This window comes from Orycteropus afer, unplaced genomic scaffold (assembly GCF_000298275.1).
Source record: "Orycteropus afer afer isolate SDZICR_OR568_19922 unplaced genomic scaffold, OryAfe1.0 scaffold00119, whole genome shotgun sequence".
Lineage (NCBI taxonomy): Eukaryota > Metazoa > Chordata > Mammalia > Tubulidentata > Orycteropodidae > Orycteropus > Orycteropus afer.
In genome coordinates, this window is record NW_006921706.1 from 7,348,525 (window position 1) to 7,361,763 (window position 13,239).

The 13,239-nt window shown below is 39.8% G+C and overlaps 1 protein-coding gene across 1 annotated transcript in view; it reads left to right on the plus strand.

Moving 5' to 3' along the window:
• The window catches only part of ICA1 (islet cell autoantigen 1), a 154,033-nt gene that overhangs the window by 33,129 nt on the left and 107,665 nt on the right, over positions 1-13,239 (plus strand). The window contains exons 4-5 of the mRNA XM_007944074.2: positions 491-614; positions 4,678-4,876. Coding sequence (XP_007942265.1) covers positions 491-614; positions 4,678-4,876 — 323 coding nt within the window. The remainder of the gene's footprint in view (positions 1-490; positions 615-4,677; positions 4,877-13,239) is intronic.

Below are 13,239 nucleotides of genomic sequence, written 5' to 3' on the forward strand. Positions count from 1 at the left end.
ACTGGGAAGAGGTAACTATGGGGAGGAAGTGGGAGGGGAGCTGTTGCATTGTGGTAAACTGTGGTCAATGACATGAGACAAAGTATATGTGAATGCTGAATGGAAAGTGAATTTGCTCTGTAAATCTTCACCCAAATCACAATTAAAAAAAAAAAAAAGATTCCCACAGTCATACTCGACAAACCCAACTCCTTTATTTCAGCTTGAAGCAGCATAGTATCAGCTTGCTTTTCAGTACAGAGGTCATTTTCTGGTTCTGATTACAGGCACCAAACTCACTGACAGATGTACTCAAGTGAATTTGATCTCTCGTTTTGTAAATGGAAGAACAGCATGAAAGTTAAATGGCGGGGAGAGCTTACCTTGTAGCCTCCCATTTGGATTTGATTTCATGTCGTCTTTGCCTTGGAAAAGAATGGACACTGTGGTTTGTTTCTTGCCCTCTGTGATGTTCATTGTTCATGGCTCCGTTTGGTCTTTTCTTCATCAGTCTTGTCTCAAGAAGAAAATGAACTGGGAAAATTTCTTCGATCCCAAGGCTTCCAAGATAAAACCAGAGCAGGAAAAATGATGCAAGCTACAGGAAAGGCCCTCTGCTTTTCTTCCCAGCAAAGGTGTGTGACCTTCTTCGGGACTTTATTTTTGGGGAGTCTGGAAAGACCCTGGGACCCACCCACATGTGAAAGGGGTTCTTTAGAAAGCTCATGCCTGAGACTGAGAAGCTACCCCGTACTCAGGTGTTGGTCTCTTCCTGCTTCATGCTCTGATTAAGATATTGTGTATAATCTTTCGCCTGGTGATTTATTTTTTAATTTTTTCATATTTCTTCTAGTCTGTAGAGGAGATGACATACGCCAATCACTGTGAGTACTGTCCTAGGCTTATATATGACCTTCAGCATTGCTCATAGCAATCCTTCTGGTCCCCTTCCAGCAGCTGATTAAAGCAAGAGCCTAATGAGACCCGGTTGAAGGTTCCTTCTCTGCTCTCCAGGGGCCAATTAACTTCAGAGAAAAGGTGTTCAAGATGCTCTGAACCATACTGCTCAGAATGTAGTCCCTGGAGCAGAAGCAGCAGCAGCAGTAGCATCACCTGGGAGCTTGTTAAAAATGCAGAATCTAGGCCCCACCCCAGACCTGCTATATTTGAACCTGTATTTTACAGGATCTACAGATGAGTCCCATGCACATTCACATTTGATAAGCTCTGTCACAATTTTTTTAAAACTCAAGTATGACTCATTTTCTTGATTGGTATTGAATAACCATACAGTTGTGCTCTGTGCTTGAGGAAAGTGACACTCTTCTCCTCTTGCCTCTTCCAGTAACTAACAAGCCCTGAAAAATGTCAACCACTAATATTAGGCAGAATTATACATACATAAGGCTTATAAATAGTTTCTAAAAATATTCAACTCTAGAAATTTCATGTACTCAAACTGTCAAACATTTTTATTCCTTCTGTTAATTTCTTCTTAATATTTGTCCTCCCTGTGGTCCAAGGGCAGGACATCTGCACGTGGCCTACACCTGGGAGTTATACAGGTGTGCCCATGAAAATTGAAGAAAGATGGATTCCAAACAAGAGACCAACAGTGTCCATTTTCCCATGGTCCCACTCTTGGACACTTTGGCCCTGTCTTCATGGGCAACGACATTTTTATAGTTGAGTTAAACCATTCTAAATAGTTCTCTACCCAAGTCTTCCAAAAAGGGTGTGTGTTTAGAATCTGAAATTGCACCTTCTTATCTCAATGATTCATTACTGTCTCTTCTCTGGAGAAAGTCAAAAGGGGAAAAATAAAAAACAGCTAAAATTTTACTAACTTCTAAGCCCCTGATAGATACTTTCTATGATATACAGACTTCCCCAGCCTTACAAGGATAATTGATTCTGAAAAACCCTTCACAGAATAAATTCTCATATTTTAACCATGTAATTATTATTAATTTTACCGGAAAAAATTTTAAAAGAATACACTCAGCATTTCTCAAGCTGAAAGAACTGAGGAACAAATTAATCCTGGAGTTGCAATATTGGCAGATTCTGTGGGCAAAATATTGAATGATGCAGGAAACTTCAAAATTAATATTCATTTATGGAAAACGGAGCCAAATCCCTAGACACAATCATTGCAACAGTTACCATTACTGGTCATGTTATTAATTTTTTATAATATGGCTATTCAGTTATACCATTCCATAGGTATGGCCCGAGCTATCTCACAAAGCATACAAAGGGTACCTAAAGGTTATGTAATTCAGTCTTTGAGACAAACAAAAACTGTTAAAAAAAAAAAAAATCAACAGTGCAAATAATACATGAAATTAACACTAATGTAAACTGTTGTTGTTATGTGCCGTCGAGTCAGACCCGACTCATAGCAACTCCTCCTTGGGTTTCCGAGGCAGTAACACCACAGAAGTAGATTGCCCAACCTTCCTTCCAAGGAGTGGCTGGTGGGTTTGAACCGCCAGCCTTCTGGTTAGCAGTCAAGTGCCTTAGGCACTATGCTATCAGGGCTCCTAATATAAACTAGTAAACTATAATTTAATACAGTGTAACCAACTTTGCAAATTGAAAGGTAGCCACCTGTATGGTGGCTCTGGTTTCATGATACATTCTGCTCATCAGGCACATAAAATCTAAGCCAGTCCTCCTACATGTGAAGAAAGTAGGAAGATTATATAAAATTCTTAAACCTGGATGAACATGATTTGGAATATACCTGAATATATTTTTCACATAAATAGCATCGAATCATGGCTTAAGAAATTGATGCTTTTGGTCAAGTATCCCCAATACCTTTTTGTTTTGTTTTGTTTTCATTTTAACATATACATTTTATAAAATCTATAGCATAGTATTCCATTATCTGGCCATACTGTGGCACATTTCACCTGAGCCCTTCTGTTCACTACTTGGGTCATTTTTACTTTTTCCTTCTCAAGGACAAATGTTCTTGGAATAGTCCTTTACACACTTTATTCCCATTGGGTAGATTCTCATGAATGAAGAAGTGGGTCATCTTTGGCTGAAGCTTGATAGTTACAGTTATTTAGTTTTCCCTTGATCTAGATTCAGTCCCTGATGACACAAATGAATGAATTTTTACCTTTCTGAGTTTTATACAAAGCAAGTTACAGAAAAGATGATTTTATATGTTTTGTTTCCTTCAAGATTTTAACATCTGCCATCATGTAATCCCATCTTCAAAAGTTTCTGTCCAGCTTTAACAAAGAAATTGAGAATGCTTTCTTTATTCATGAGACTCTTTTCAGCCAGTTTAGGAAAATCAGCAAAACCCACAGGAAGTTAAGAAGTCCAGAAATGAGCTGAATCCTTATAGGGACAGTTGAGAACCCTTTCTCTCTTTATGTAGAAGTCTTCAGTTATATAAACCTTCACATTAGCATTTGTTTCACTGAGTTATTTAGTAGTCATTGCTACACATGCTTATTCAATTTGATGAACTATATTAAATTTAAATGAACAAGAATAAAACATATGCTTGCATAAAGGCACAACAGTGTCTTGGAAAACAACCTGTAACATCTAGGTAGAACAATGTTAGTAAGGGAATTTTATGGAGATGCTGGATATTAAAATCCAAACACAAACCAAAAGAAAACAAAGTTTACAGACAAGGGGAAAATGGTAAAAGGTGGCTTTTATATGAGCTTGCAGAGCTACTCCCATATTAGGCAACTTAGACATTGATGGAACTGCCAGAAGCCAACTCCACATCACTAATACTCATGCTCCCTTCCGTCAGCTCAATCAGTTTACATTTAAATTGAAATTCAAATGTTCATCTTAATTTTATTTTTTCAACCTGTGCCTTGAAACTTAGTGAAGAGTAGTGTGTTGTTAAGAGTTTAATTCATCTGACATTGCTAATTTGGGGTAGGAGGATAAAAGGTAAAAATAGCCTTCCCTATGAAGAAATATTTTATCCAACGTTTGATGTGCCTGAAACAATTTTTGTTGAATAAATAAGAGTCTGTTGCTTATAGCCAATGTTATAATTATTTTACATCTACTTCATTGTGCTATATACAGTAATTTCGGGTGTATTATCTTTCAGAGTTTTTTTTTTTTTTTCTCAAAATCATATAACCTATCTGAAGGTGCCACCACACAGTAGAATCTTAGTAAATCTACTTTTCCCCTTCCTAGACCATTTCAATATGTTTCTGTTCATGCTTCATTACACTTTGACTACTGAAGCAAGCAGCAGATGCCCTGGCCTGTGGAGAGTACTCCAAAATGGCCAAGTCAAGGAGACACTACTCAAGCTTGCGTCCATCCCTCCTCGAAGGACCAGGCTTCAAAGGAGTAGGAGGCAAGGAGTGCCCAACAGTAGAAATGATCTTCCTCCATTAACACAGGATTGGTTCTAGTTTCAAATGACTGCTTTGCCCCAGCAAGAGACCACTGCAGCCACACTGATGGAATCTCTTCCCAGTGATCCAGCTATGTCACATAAACCAAGGGATCAGAACATGCAAAATTGTACTTGGCTGACTCATCAGTTCACATGCGCTCAATTATAATTGAGCGTCTTCTGTGTTCCTGCCCCTTTCCAGGCTCAGAACTTTAAGATTGGTCAGCTCTCAAGGATTTAAAGTGTTAGCCAGCTTAGTTTCAAAATTGTGGCTTTATCCTCTTGCCTAGATTGGCCTTGAGAAATCCTTTGTGTCGATTTCACCAAGAAGTGGAGACTTTTCGGCATCGGGCCATCTCAGACACTTGGCTGACAGTGAACCGCATGGAGCAGTGCCGGACTGAATACAGAGGGGCATTATTATGGATGAAGGACGTGTCACAGGAGCTTGATCCAGACCTGTACAAGCAAATGGAGAAGTTCAGGAAGGTAGGAGGCTTTATGAACATTACCAACAGGGGTACCTGCTGGAAGGTAATGAGGTGTGATTTAAATCCCTCTGGTGAGGAAGACATAACTCAAAAGCACCAAGGATGCAATTAATCATCACTGGTGTCTTTTTATGTGACAGAATACCAATTAATGTGATATATAATTCTCCAAGGATAAGATAGAAAAGACAGCTGGAAATTTCTGGGATTTAGTAACTGGTTCTAATTGAAGTCATATTTTTTCATACAATGTGCACTTTTTGTAAGGTTGTCACTTTTAAATGTCTTCTCATGCATAACTAAAAATCAAGATTAGCTCAAATGAAACTGGAAAATGAGAACACTTTTGGGGAAATCTTTTTAAATTGCTAATACATACTAAAATTATTGGAAATCGTAATACTCCTTTTTTGTGAAGTATTCCGAAGCTGTGAGGTTTTGCTGTAGTAATGAAAAATGTGATACTGACTCCATTGCAATAAAATTCTTCAGAAATTTCTCTAAAGAAAATAGATAGATGAGGAGATAGGTATGCTTTTAAATTTCTCTGACATAAATGGTAAGCAGCAAAGGAACTGTATTCAGTTGTTTTTTGTTTTTGTTTTTAAAGCTTTATTTATCTTCTGTAAATTTAGCTATTTAAGTATTTTTGTTAGAGAAAATTTTCTTATCTACAAGGATACATGCCACCACTGGGTGGCAGTCATACATTGAGTATTTATGGAAATGTGGACATTTTTCTTGTGTACAATCCTGGTAGTTCTTTGTTTGGTTAACTGGGTCTATTTCAGGGTGTGAAAGAAGAAAAAAAATCATCCAACTGATAGGTTTGACTTAACATTGTGTCCACTGTCTTACTTATTTCAAATGATCCATTTGTAATTCGTGATATTTTTTAAAATCCCTACATTTCTTTTTAAGTGCGTCACTGGGAAACCTCTGAATAGAAAATCTCGCTGGTGCTGTAGGGGTTAGATGTGGGGGCCGGGATAAGGGGGCACTTTCAGTTGTTTAAGAGTGCTGTCACCATTTCTTGACCTAGGTAGTGGATTGAAACAAATTCTTTTGAAAGTCATGTTTTCGCTCAAGTTCTAATCAGGTTATAATTTAGAATCCCTCCCTTTGAAAGAAAATCAAGTTCCATTTTATTTTTGATCATAAACATCCGTTAGCAGCATATACCTTCTTGGTGAGGCAAGCTTCTGAGCACGTGGAAAATTGGAGCAGAGAAGTCCTTTAGAGATGATAAAGCAAAATTCACTTGTTTTATAAGTGAAAAAACCAAGGCCCCAAAAGAGTAAATAAAAATGTACAGGGTTGATAGCTAGATGATGGTGAACCCAGGCTACGTGAGAAGATTCCTGACTTTCTATCCAGGATCTGATTTGTCTTTGGCACTCTCTTTATCTGCAGGGTGGAGGAGGATGGGACGGAGAGGGTGAAAAAAGAAAAAAAAAGTGTCTGCAGGGCATGGTCTAGACACTTTATATCTAGTGTCTCCTTTAAGCTTCATAGACCAAGACCCAGGTATTATTTTATACACGAGGAAAATGATCCCAAAGTTCAGTTACTTGCCCACACCAACCCAGACAAAAACTCTACAACCAAATTCACTGCCATTTAGTTGATTCCGACTCACAACAACCCCCATTGGGTTTCCATGATGGTAAATCTTTACAGAAGTAGATTGCCCAGACTTCCTTTCATGGTGTGGCTGGTGGGTTTGAACCACCAACCTTCTGGTTAGCAGTCAAATGCCTTAGGCTCTATGCCACCAGAGCTCCTCAAACTCAGACAAGGAAATGAAAACCAGAAAATATGCATGATTTTTTATCCTAAGAGAAGAAAAAAGGAAGTTGAAGAACATATCTAAAGTTGACATAAGCATTTTTATAGTAATTCCTCCCTTATTGTTTTTTCATTCAACAAACATTTATTGAGCACCTCTTATGTGCCAGGTAATAGAAGTAAGCACAATTACTTGAAGGCATAAGAATTTCATCCAAAATTATGCTTATTTGGTTTTGTTTTGAGGGTGGTTACTAGCTGTGTAAGGATGTAATGAAAACCAAGCCCTTCGTCATTTGGTTTGAATGCTGAAACATTACCCAGTCTTTAGTGTCATCAATTTGTTGATTTTGGAAAATATGGTTTTTTTAAAAAAATTCCTTTGACGTGCAGAAGTAGCTGAAACGATGCCTTACTCCCCAATCCCATGTGTGCTGGATTTAATTTAATAGCTGAACGTGGTGTACTTTGAACTTAGCAAAAGAGTATTTTTTTCAAAAACTCCATCTTCCAGTGTATGTTTGATCAGACTGGAATCTCCATAAGGGCAGGGGTGGAGTGAATTAGTTCTTTTCCCTGCTGTAACCCCAGGGTTGACCCATTACTTAGCCCCACAATAACACTCACATATCTGATGGCCAGATTCTAGCCAATGAGTTTGAGGTGCCAGACCCACATTTTCTCAAACCTCTAGGGCTATACCAAGATATGAAGCTGACCTCATTCTGTTTTGGAAATTGGCATGTGGTTTTGCAGGTAAGAAGTAGCATAATTTGTGGCTGGCAGCCCTTTTTGGAATGAATTTAAATTGTGGAATTTGCTGTTCTCTTGGGTTTTAAACATGAAATTTGACTTTGAGCAAGCTTTAGGGGTTTGTCCCAGTGGAGTTCCATTTTAAACAGAGACTCCATTTATCTCTCAAGAACATGTAACCGAAATGTGTTTCTGAGGCATGTGGGAAACTGGCCCAGCTGCGGGTGGCTCCTTAGGAGTTGCTATGGGAGGGGGCGATTTCAGTCTCTTTAGAACCAGCTGCCACCTTCATTTTTCAACTGATGAATCCTGAACTTAAGCAGTATTTTGCTTCACATTCCGTTCTTTGAATTCACACTTTTGGGAAGAGACAAAATTATAAATCGTACCTCACTAGTATGATCCCTTGGTTAGAATCTTCAATATGCATTCATTTGTTCATTCATTCATAAAATATATTAAACCACAGCCACCTATCAGGTAACCTGCAGAGGGATATAATAAGTGAACCAGCAGATATGGCTGCCTTCCTAACTCTTGCTATAGTTTGGGGATTATTATTATTCAAGAGCCCTGGTGGTGCAGTGATGAAGCACTCAGCTGCTAACCAAGAGATCTTCAGTCCAAACCCCACAGCTGCTCTGCAAGAGAAAGATGAAGCAGTCTGCTTCCATAAAGATTTACATCCTTAGAAACCCTATGGGGCACTTCTGCTTTTTCCTGTGGGGTCACTGAGTCAGAATCGATTTGGTGGCAGTGGGTTTGGTTTTTGTTTGGTTTGTTGTTAGTTGCTGATGAGTTAATTCCAGCTGACGGCGACCCCATGCATGCAGAGTAGAACTGTGCTCCATAGGATTTCCAAGGCTGTGTGATTTTTGGGACACAGATTTTCAGATCTGTCTCATTCTGTTTGAGAAATTGACATGTGAGTTTGAACTGCCAACCTATTGGCCAGCAATGGAATGTGTAACCGTTTGCACCAGGGACTCCAGTTTGGGGATAAAGCAAATAAACATGATACAGTGTGATAAATGGTTATGGATGCATCACTTGGAACACCTCAGAGAGACTTCCTGGGGGAAGACTTGAAGGCTGAGTGGGAAGGAGCTGGGCAGAGGTAGTGGGAACAGCCGAACAGAGGCCAGGCTGAGGAAGCAACTTGGACAAAGGCCATTAGATGAAAGGGAACAGGGCACTTTTAAGGACTTGACAGGTCTATATTATCAGATCATGGGAGGCAAGGTGAGTGTGGGGACAGGGGTGGCATCAGGCTGAAAAGGTCCAGGCCAGATGGGGCATCTCCCTGAGGGCAAAGGGAGAATGGAAGTATGTTGAGAAGGGACATGATCAAATTTGGATTCTCCATAGCTCTCTCAAGTTTTAATGTGAAGAAAGAATTTGAAGGGGCCAGGCCTTGAGCCTGGGAGAGCCACTAGGAGGCCTTTGTACAGACCTAGAGGACAGATGGGGTGACTGTGGAAGGAAGAGGGAAGTAAACCAGAGGGAAATTTAGTGTTCTCTCTTCTCCCACAGTAGCACCATTTTAATAATGGAACTCTCCATTCTTTTTAGGAATAAGCAGAATAAGTAGCAATAAATAGTACTTTCACCTCCAACTAAGGGAGCTCTGGTAGCATAGTGCCTAAGGCACTTGACTGCTAACCAGAAGGCTGGCGGTTCAAACCCACCAGCCACTCCTCGGAAGGAAGATGGGCAATCTACTTCCATAGTGATACTCCCTCGGAAACCCAAGGAGGGGTCACTGTGAGTCAGGTCAGACTCGACAGCACATAACAACAACAACACACCTCCAACTAAAGCTTTTTTCAGTGTTTGCAAAATGCTATACATACACACAGCGAGCATGGACCAAAATGACAAATGAGAAACTTAAAATTAGACAAAGCAAACTATCTGTTTCCATTCTGGCCCTTTTGAAACACGTAAGCCTGGTGACAGAGCTCTCAGCAGCAACGTTAATAAACATTTATTAAGTGTTTGTATCAAGGGGTGGAAACACAAAGAGGTGAAAAGCTTGATCCCAACCCTCAAGCAGGACCCTGCTAGTCATCTGGTCCTTGTCAAAATTACTGTGATGAACCAGACACCTGGAGAGGGTGGCCATCTGTAGCGATTCTCCTAAAGACCAAATGATAGGCAGTGGTGGATGAATTTAGATGGGCAGGGCTGGGTGGTTATTTGCCATTGGACGACCCTCCTGACAGCATGATTCACCCTGGGAGGGAAATGGACGGGAGCCCATACCACGAGGTATTTTACAAACGAAGTTACAACGTGTGATATATGTGCCCTTTGAAAGCAGAGTGAAAGAGTGCAATTTAAAAATAGAAGTCAGCTTCTTGTAGCAGATTACATCAGCTGAAGCTGTGAGCTCACAGAAGAGCTTTTGCAGCCCAATGCCCTTGAGAGAGTCCTCCTGTGGTCAATTAAGTGTCTTGTTTTTCTTGAAAGTCAGAAATGGGATGGAGGGTAATTATTCTAAATGGAATAAAAGCTGTGTTAGGTGTAAGAAAATAGTTCTGAATCCTCTAAAGAGATACAATGGAAAAGTATATGTGGGCATTTGTAGGTGTTGGAGTTCTCATAGACAAAGACAGGGGAACTGGTGTTTTCATGAGGGCTATTTATTAAATGGCTTAATGAAATCCTGCAATACTGGTCTAGTGTGTGATCACTATAATTCAGAAGGATATGGAGAAGGCATTGTAGGAATGTGAATGGTACGCGCTGCTCCTCTCAGGCTTGTATCTGTTAACCACGTAAAGTACTTGGGGTGATCTGATGCTGGGTTTGGAGAGCTATTAATTCACTAAATTCATATTATCAAAGGATGTGCTGCTGTGAGGAAGTAGGTTTACAAACTCACGCTGGTGGCTTACTAGGTAGGACCTTATTAAGGCAATAAGGAGCTTTGGTGGTGCAGTGGTTAAAACATTCAGCTGCTAACCAAAAGTAGCTTGAACCTCACCAGCTGCTCTGGGAGAGAAAGATGAGGCAGTACGCTTCCGTAAAGATTTACAGCCTTGGAAACCCTTTGGGGCAGGTCTACTCTGACCTATAGGGTTGCTATGAATTGGAATCAGCTCCATGGCAGTGGGTGGGTTTATTAGGGCAATCAGTCAGTGGTGTCCCTGTGTCCTGATGGTGAGGGTTTGGGTCTATAGAGTTCAGTCAAGGCCGGTAAGCAGCAGTATTGGCATTAGAGGTTTTTTTTTTTTTTTTTTTTTCTTTCCTGAGGACAAAGGCTTGGGTTAATTAATTTGACAGTTTCATTAATTAACACTGAAATCATTGGTCTTTGTCAGGGGTCAAGCTCTTTTAGCAATTGAGGGCAGGTCCCATGGGAACCTGGAAGGACATGTAATGCAGGGACATCAACCATCTCTGCTCTGCGATGAAGACCTCTCCTTTTTGCCAGAGTCATCCAGTTCTCTGGTTTCAACCTACATTCTGCTTTATTCACTTCAGTACCCAGGGCTGAGACTCCATCTCATGAAGTTGACTGAGTGTGGAGTATTACAAGTCTGGGTCCATACCGTGGATCAAAATTAAGTGTCTGTTTAAGCAGTGCTGCCTCCCAGATAACTTGTATGAAACTTGCACCTAACTTCCAGGCATTTGCTTAATTCATGCACAAGACATGTAGATTCTCTCCTCTGCTTCCTCTAGTTTTACAATTCTGTTCACTGGATTATTTTATGAGGTGAAAATTCCTTTTGTAAAGCTAATACTCTCTCGACTGTATCTGTCTCATAACTCTTCATTTTCATTCTCTGGTTTTTGGTGTATGCTTGTTTGTTTTGGTTGTGCCTGCTTTTTGTGATTCCCAAGTAGATTGAAGCTAGCTGCCAAACCCCACCCTTGGGTTGCTGTTTCTTTAAAGTACATAATTGCCATAGGAGAAGCATGCCATTTTCACATGGTGAAACTCTGAAAGGAACAAATAATTACACGCATGCTTTCAATTCCGAATTTAATGAAATGAGGCGTTTGGGCCTTTGTCTGTCTTTACTGATTTCCACCAGTGAACTTGGTAAATAGCAAAAATTCAGTTTCAGGGTCAAGACTATTTAGAACAACAATACCTGAAACAGATAACTCTTGCAGAGTTATCTGGTAACTGGCTGGCTACTGCTCCTGCTTGGAAAGAGAGCAGGAGAGAGTGGGACCTCAGAGTTAGGATGGCCATGCTCTCTGTTTCCAGCTCTGCTTACACAGCTTGGATAGGTCTAGTAAATCCATCACAATTTTCTCATTCACTAAAGGTGTGATAGGTAGTAGATGATCCCCAAGCTGTCTTCCAGCCACAACAATTTTATTATTCTTTGTATAAAATCCATTAAGCTCATCTGTAGATAAGTATAGATATTGAAATAGGGTTGACATGTACTTTTACCAGCATTGTGCTTTTTCCTCAAAGTAAGTGATGGTTTTACTGAGTCTTGCTGCTCTAATCTTCGACTCTAGAGAAGAACATTATTTTACTCGTAATTCTTGGATAAAGAAGCCTTTGATGTTTATAAACTGGTTCTTATTTGGATATTAATACTTTTGCAGGGGTCATCAAACTATGACCCACAGGACAGCCACTGTTTTTGTAAATAAAATTTTATTGGAACACAACCACACTCACCTGTTTACTTACTATCTGTGACTTCTTGTTGTCAGTGGCTTCTTTTCCTTATTGTCTGTGACAGAGTTAAGTAGTTAACAACAAAGGCTGTGTAGCCAGCAAGGGCAAATTTATTCCCTCTCTGCCTCTTTGCAGAGACAGTTTACGGACCTCTGCTTTAGAGGCGCCTCTAGTGCACGTTGAGGTGAAGAAGTTTTGTATTAAGAAGTTGGCATCCTTCCTCATTTCCCTTGTGGATTATACCCAAGTCCCCATTAACAAGAAAATCATACAAAGATTTATGTGATTCTTAAAGATGAATTTTAGAATGGAATAGAGCTTTTACCCCTTAAAATTCTAATTGAATTGATAGTGTTCCATGCTTGAAGGAAAGAAGAAAGTGGAGATATATGAGACCAGTAGGAAATGAGTCATTAGAATATTTTTCCCTTATTCATATGCCAATACCTTTTTTTTTTTTTACTCTCTAAACAGCCAAAGTCCAGTGGAAACAGAGGGGACACATCTACATCCAGGACCTTAGGAAAGTGGGAAATGTGGAGAGAATTAGCACCAAATGGGGAATGAAAAAATTCTGCTACTTGTTCCTCATTGACCCCTACCAAAAAAAAAGCTAAATAAATAAATTAGTCTTTGATTCACTATGTACATATTTATTGGACACTTACTCTACTGTATATAGAGTCACTATGAGTTGGAATTGATGGCAATTATGTTTTTGTTTTTGTTTATGTCTTTTTAACTCTACTGTAAGTTGGTGGTCAGAAAATGGATATCAGATTCACTCAAATCATTGGGAAGCTTTTTCTAAAGTAAACATGGGGTTCAAGCATGTACATCTTTTAAAAAATTCTTGGTTAAGAAATATTGCACTAGACACTGAAAGTAGGAAGGAGATTCCAAACCTCATTCTTTGGTTCTGTCGAGTCTTTGTGGAATTGCCTGTTGTGTGTCATAACTCAATAGAATGAGGAAATGGTCAGTGCCATGGAAAGTGTGGCAGGAAGACAGAGGTTATCTTCCATGGGATAGACCTACATGGAGAACTAGATTTTTGTTAAACTAGAGATTGGGGAGGAGCTCTGGTAGCATAGTGCCTAAGGCACTTGACTGCTCACCAGAAGGCTGGCAGTTCAAACCCACCAGCCACTCCTCGGAAGGAAGAT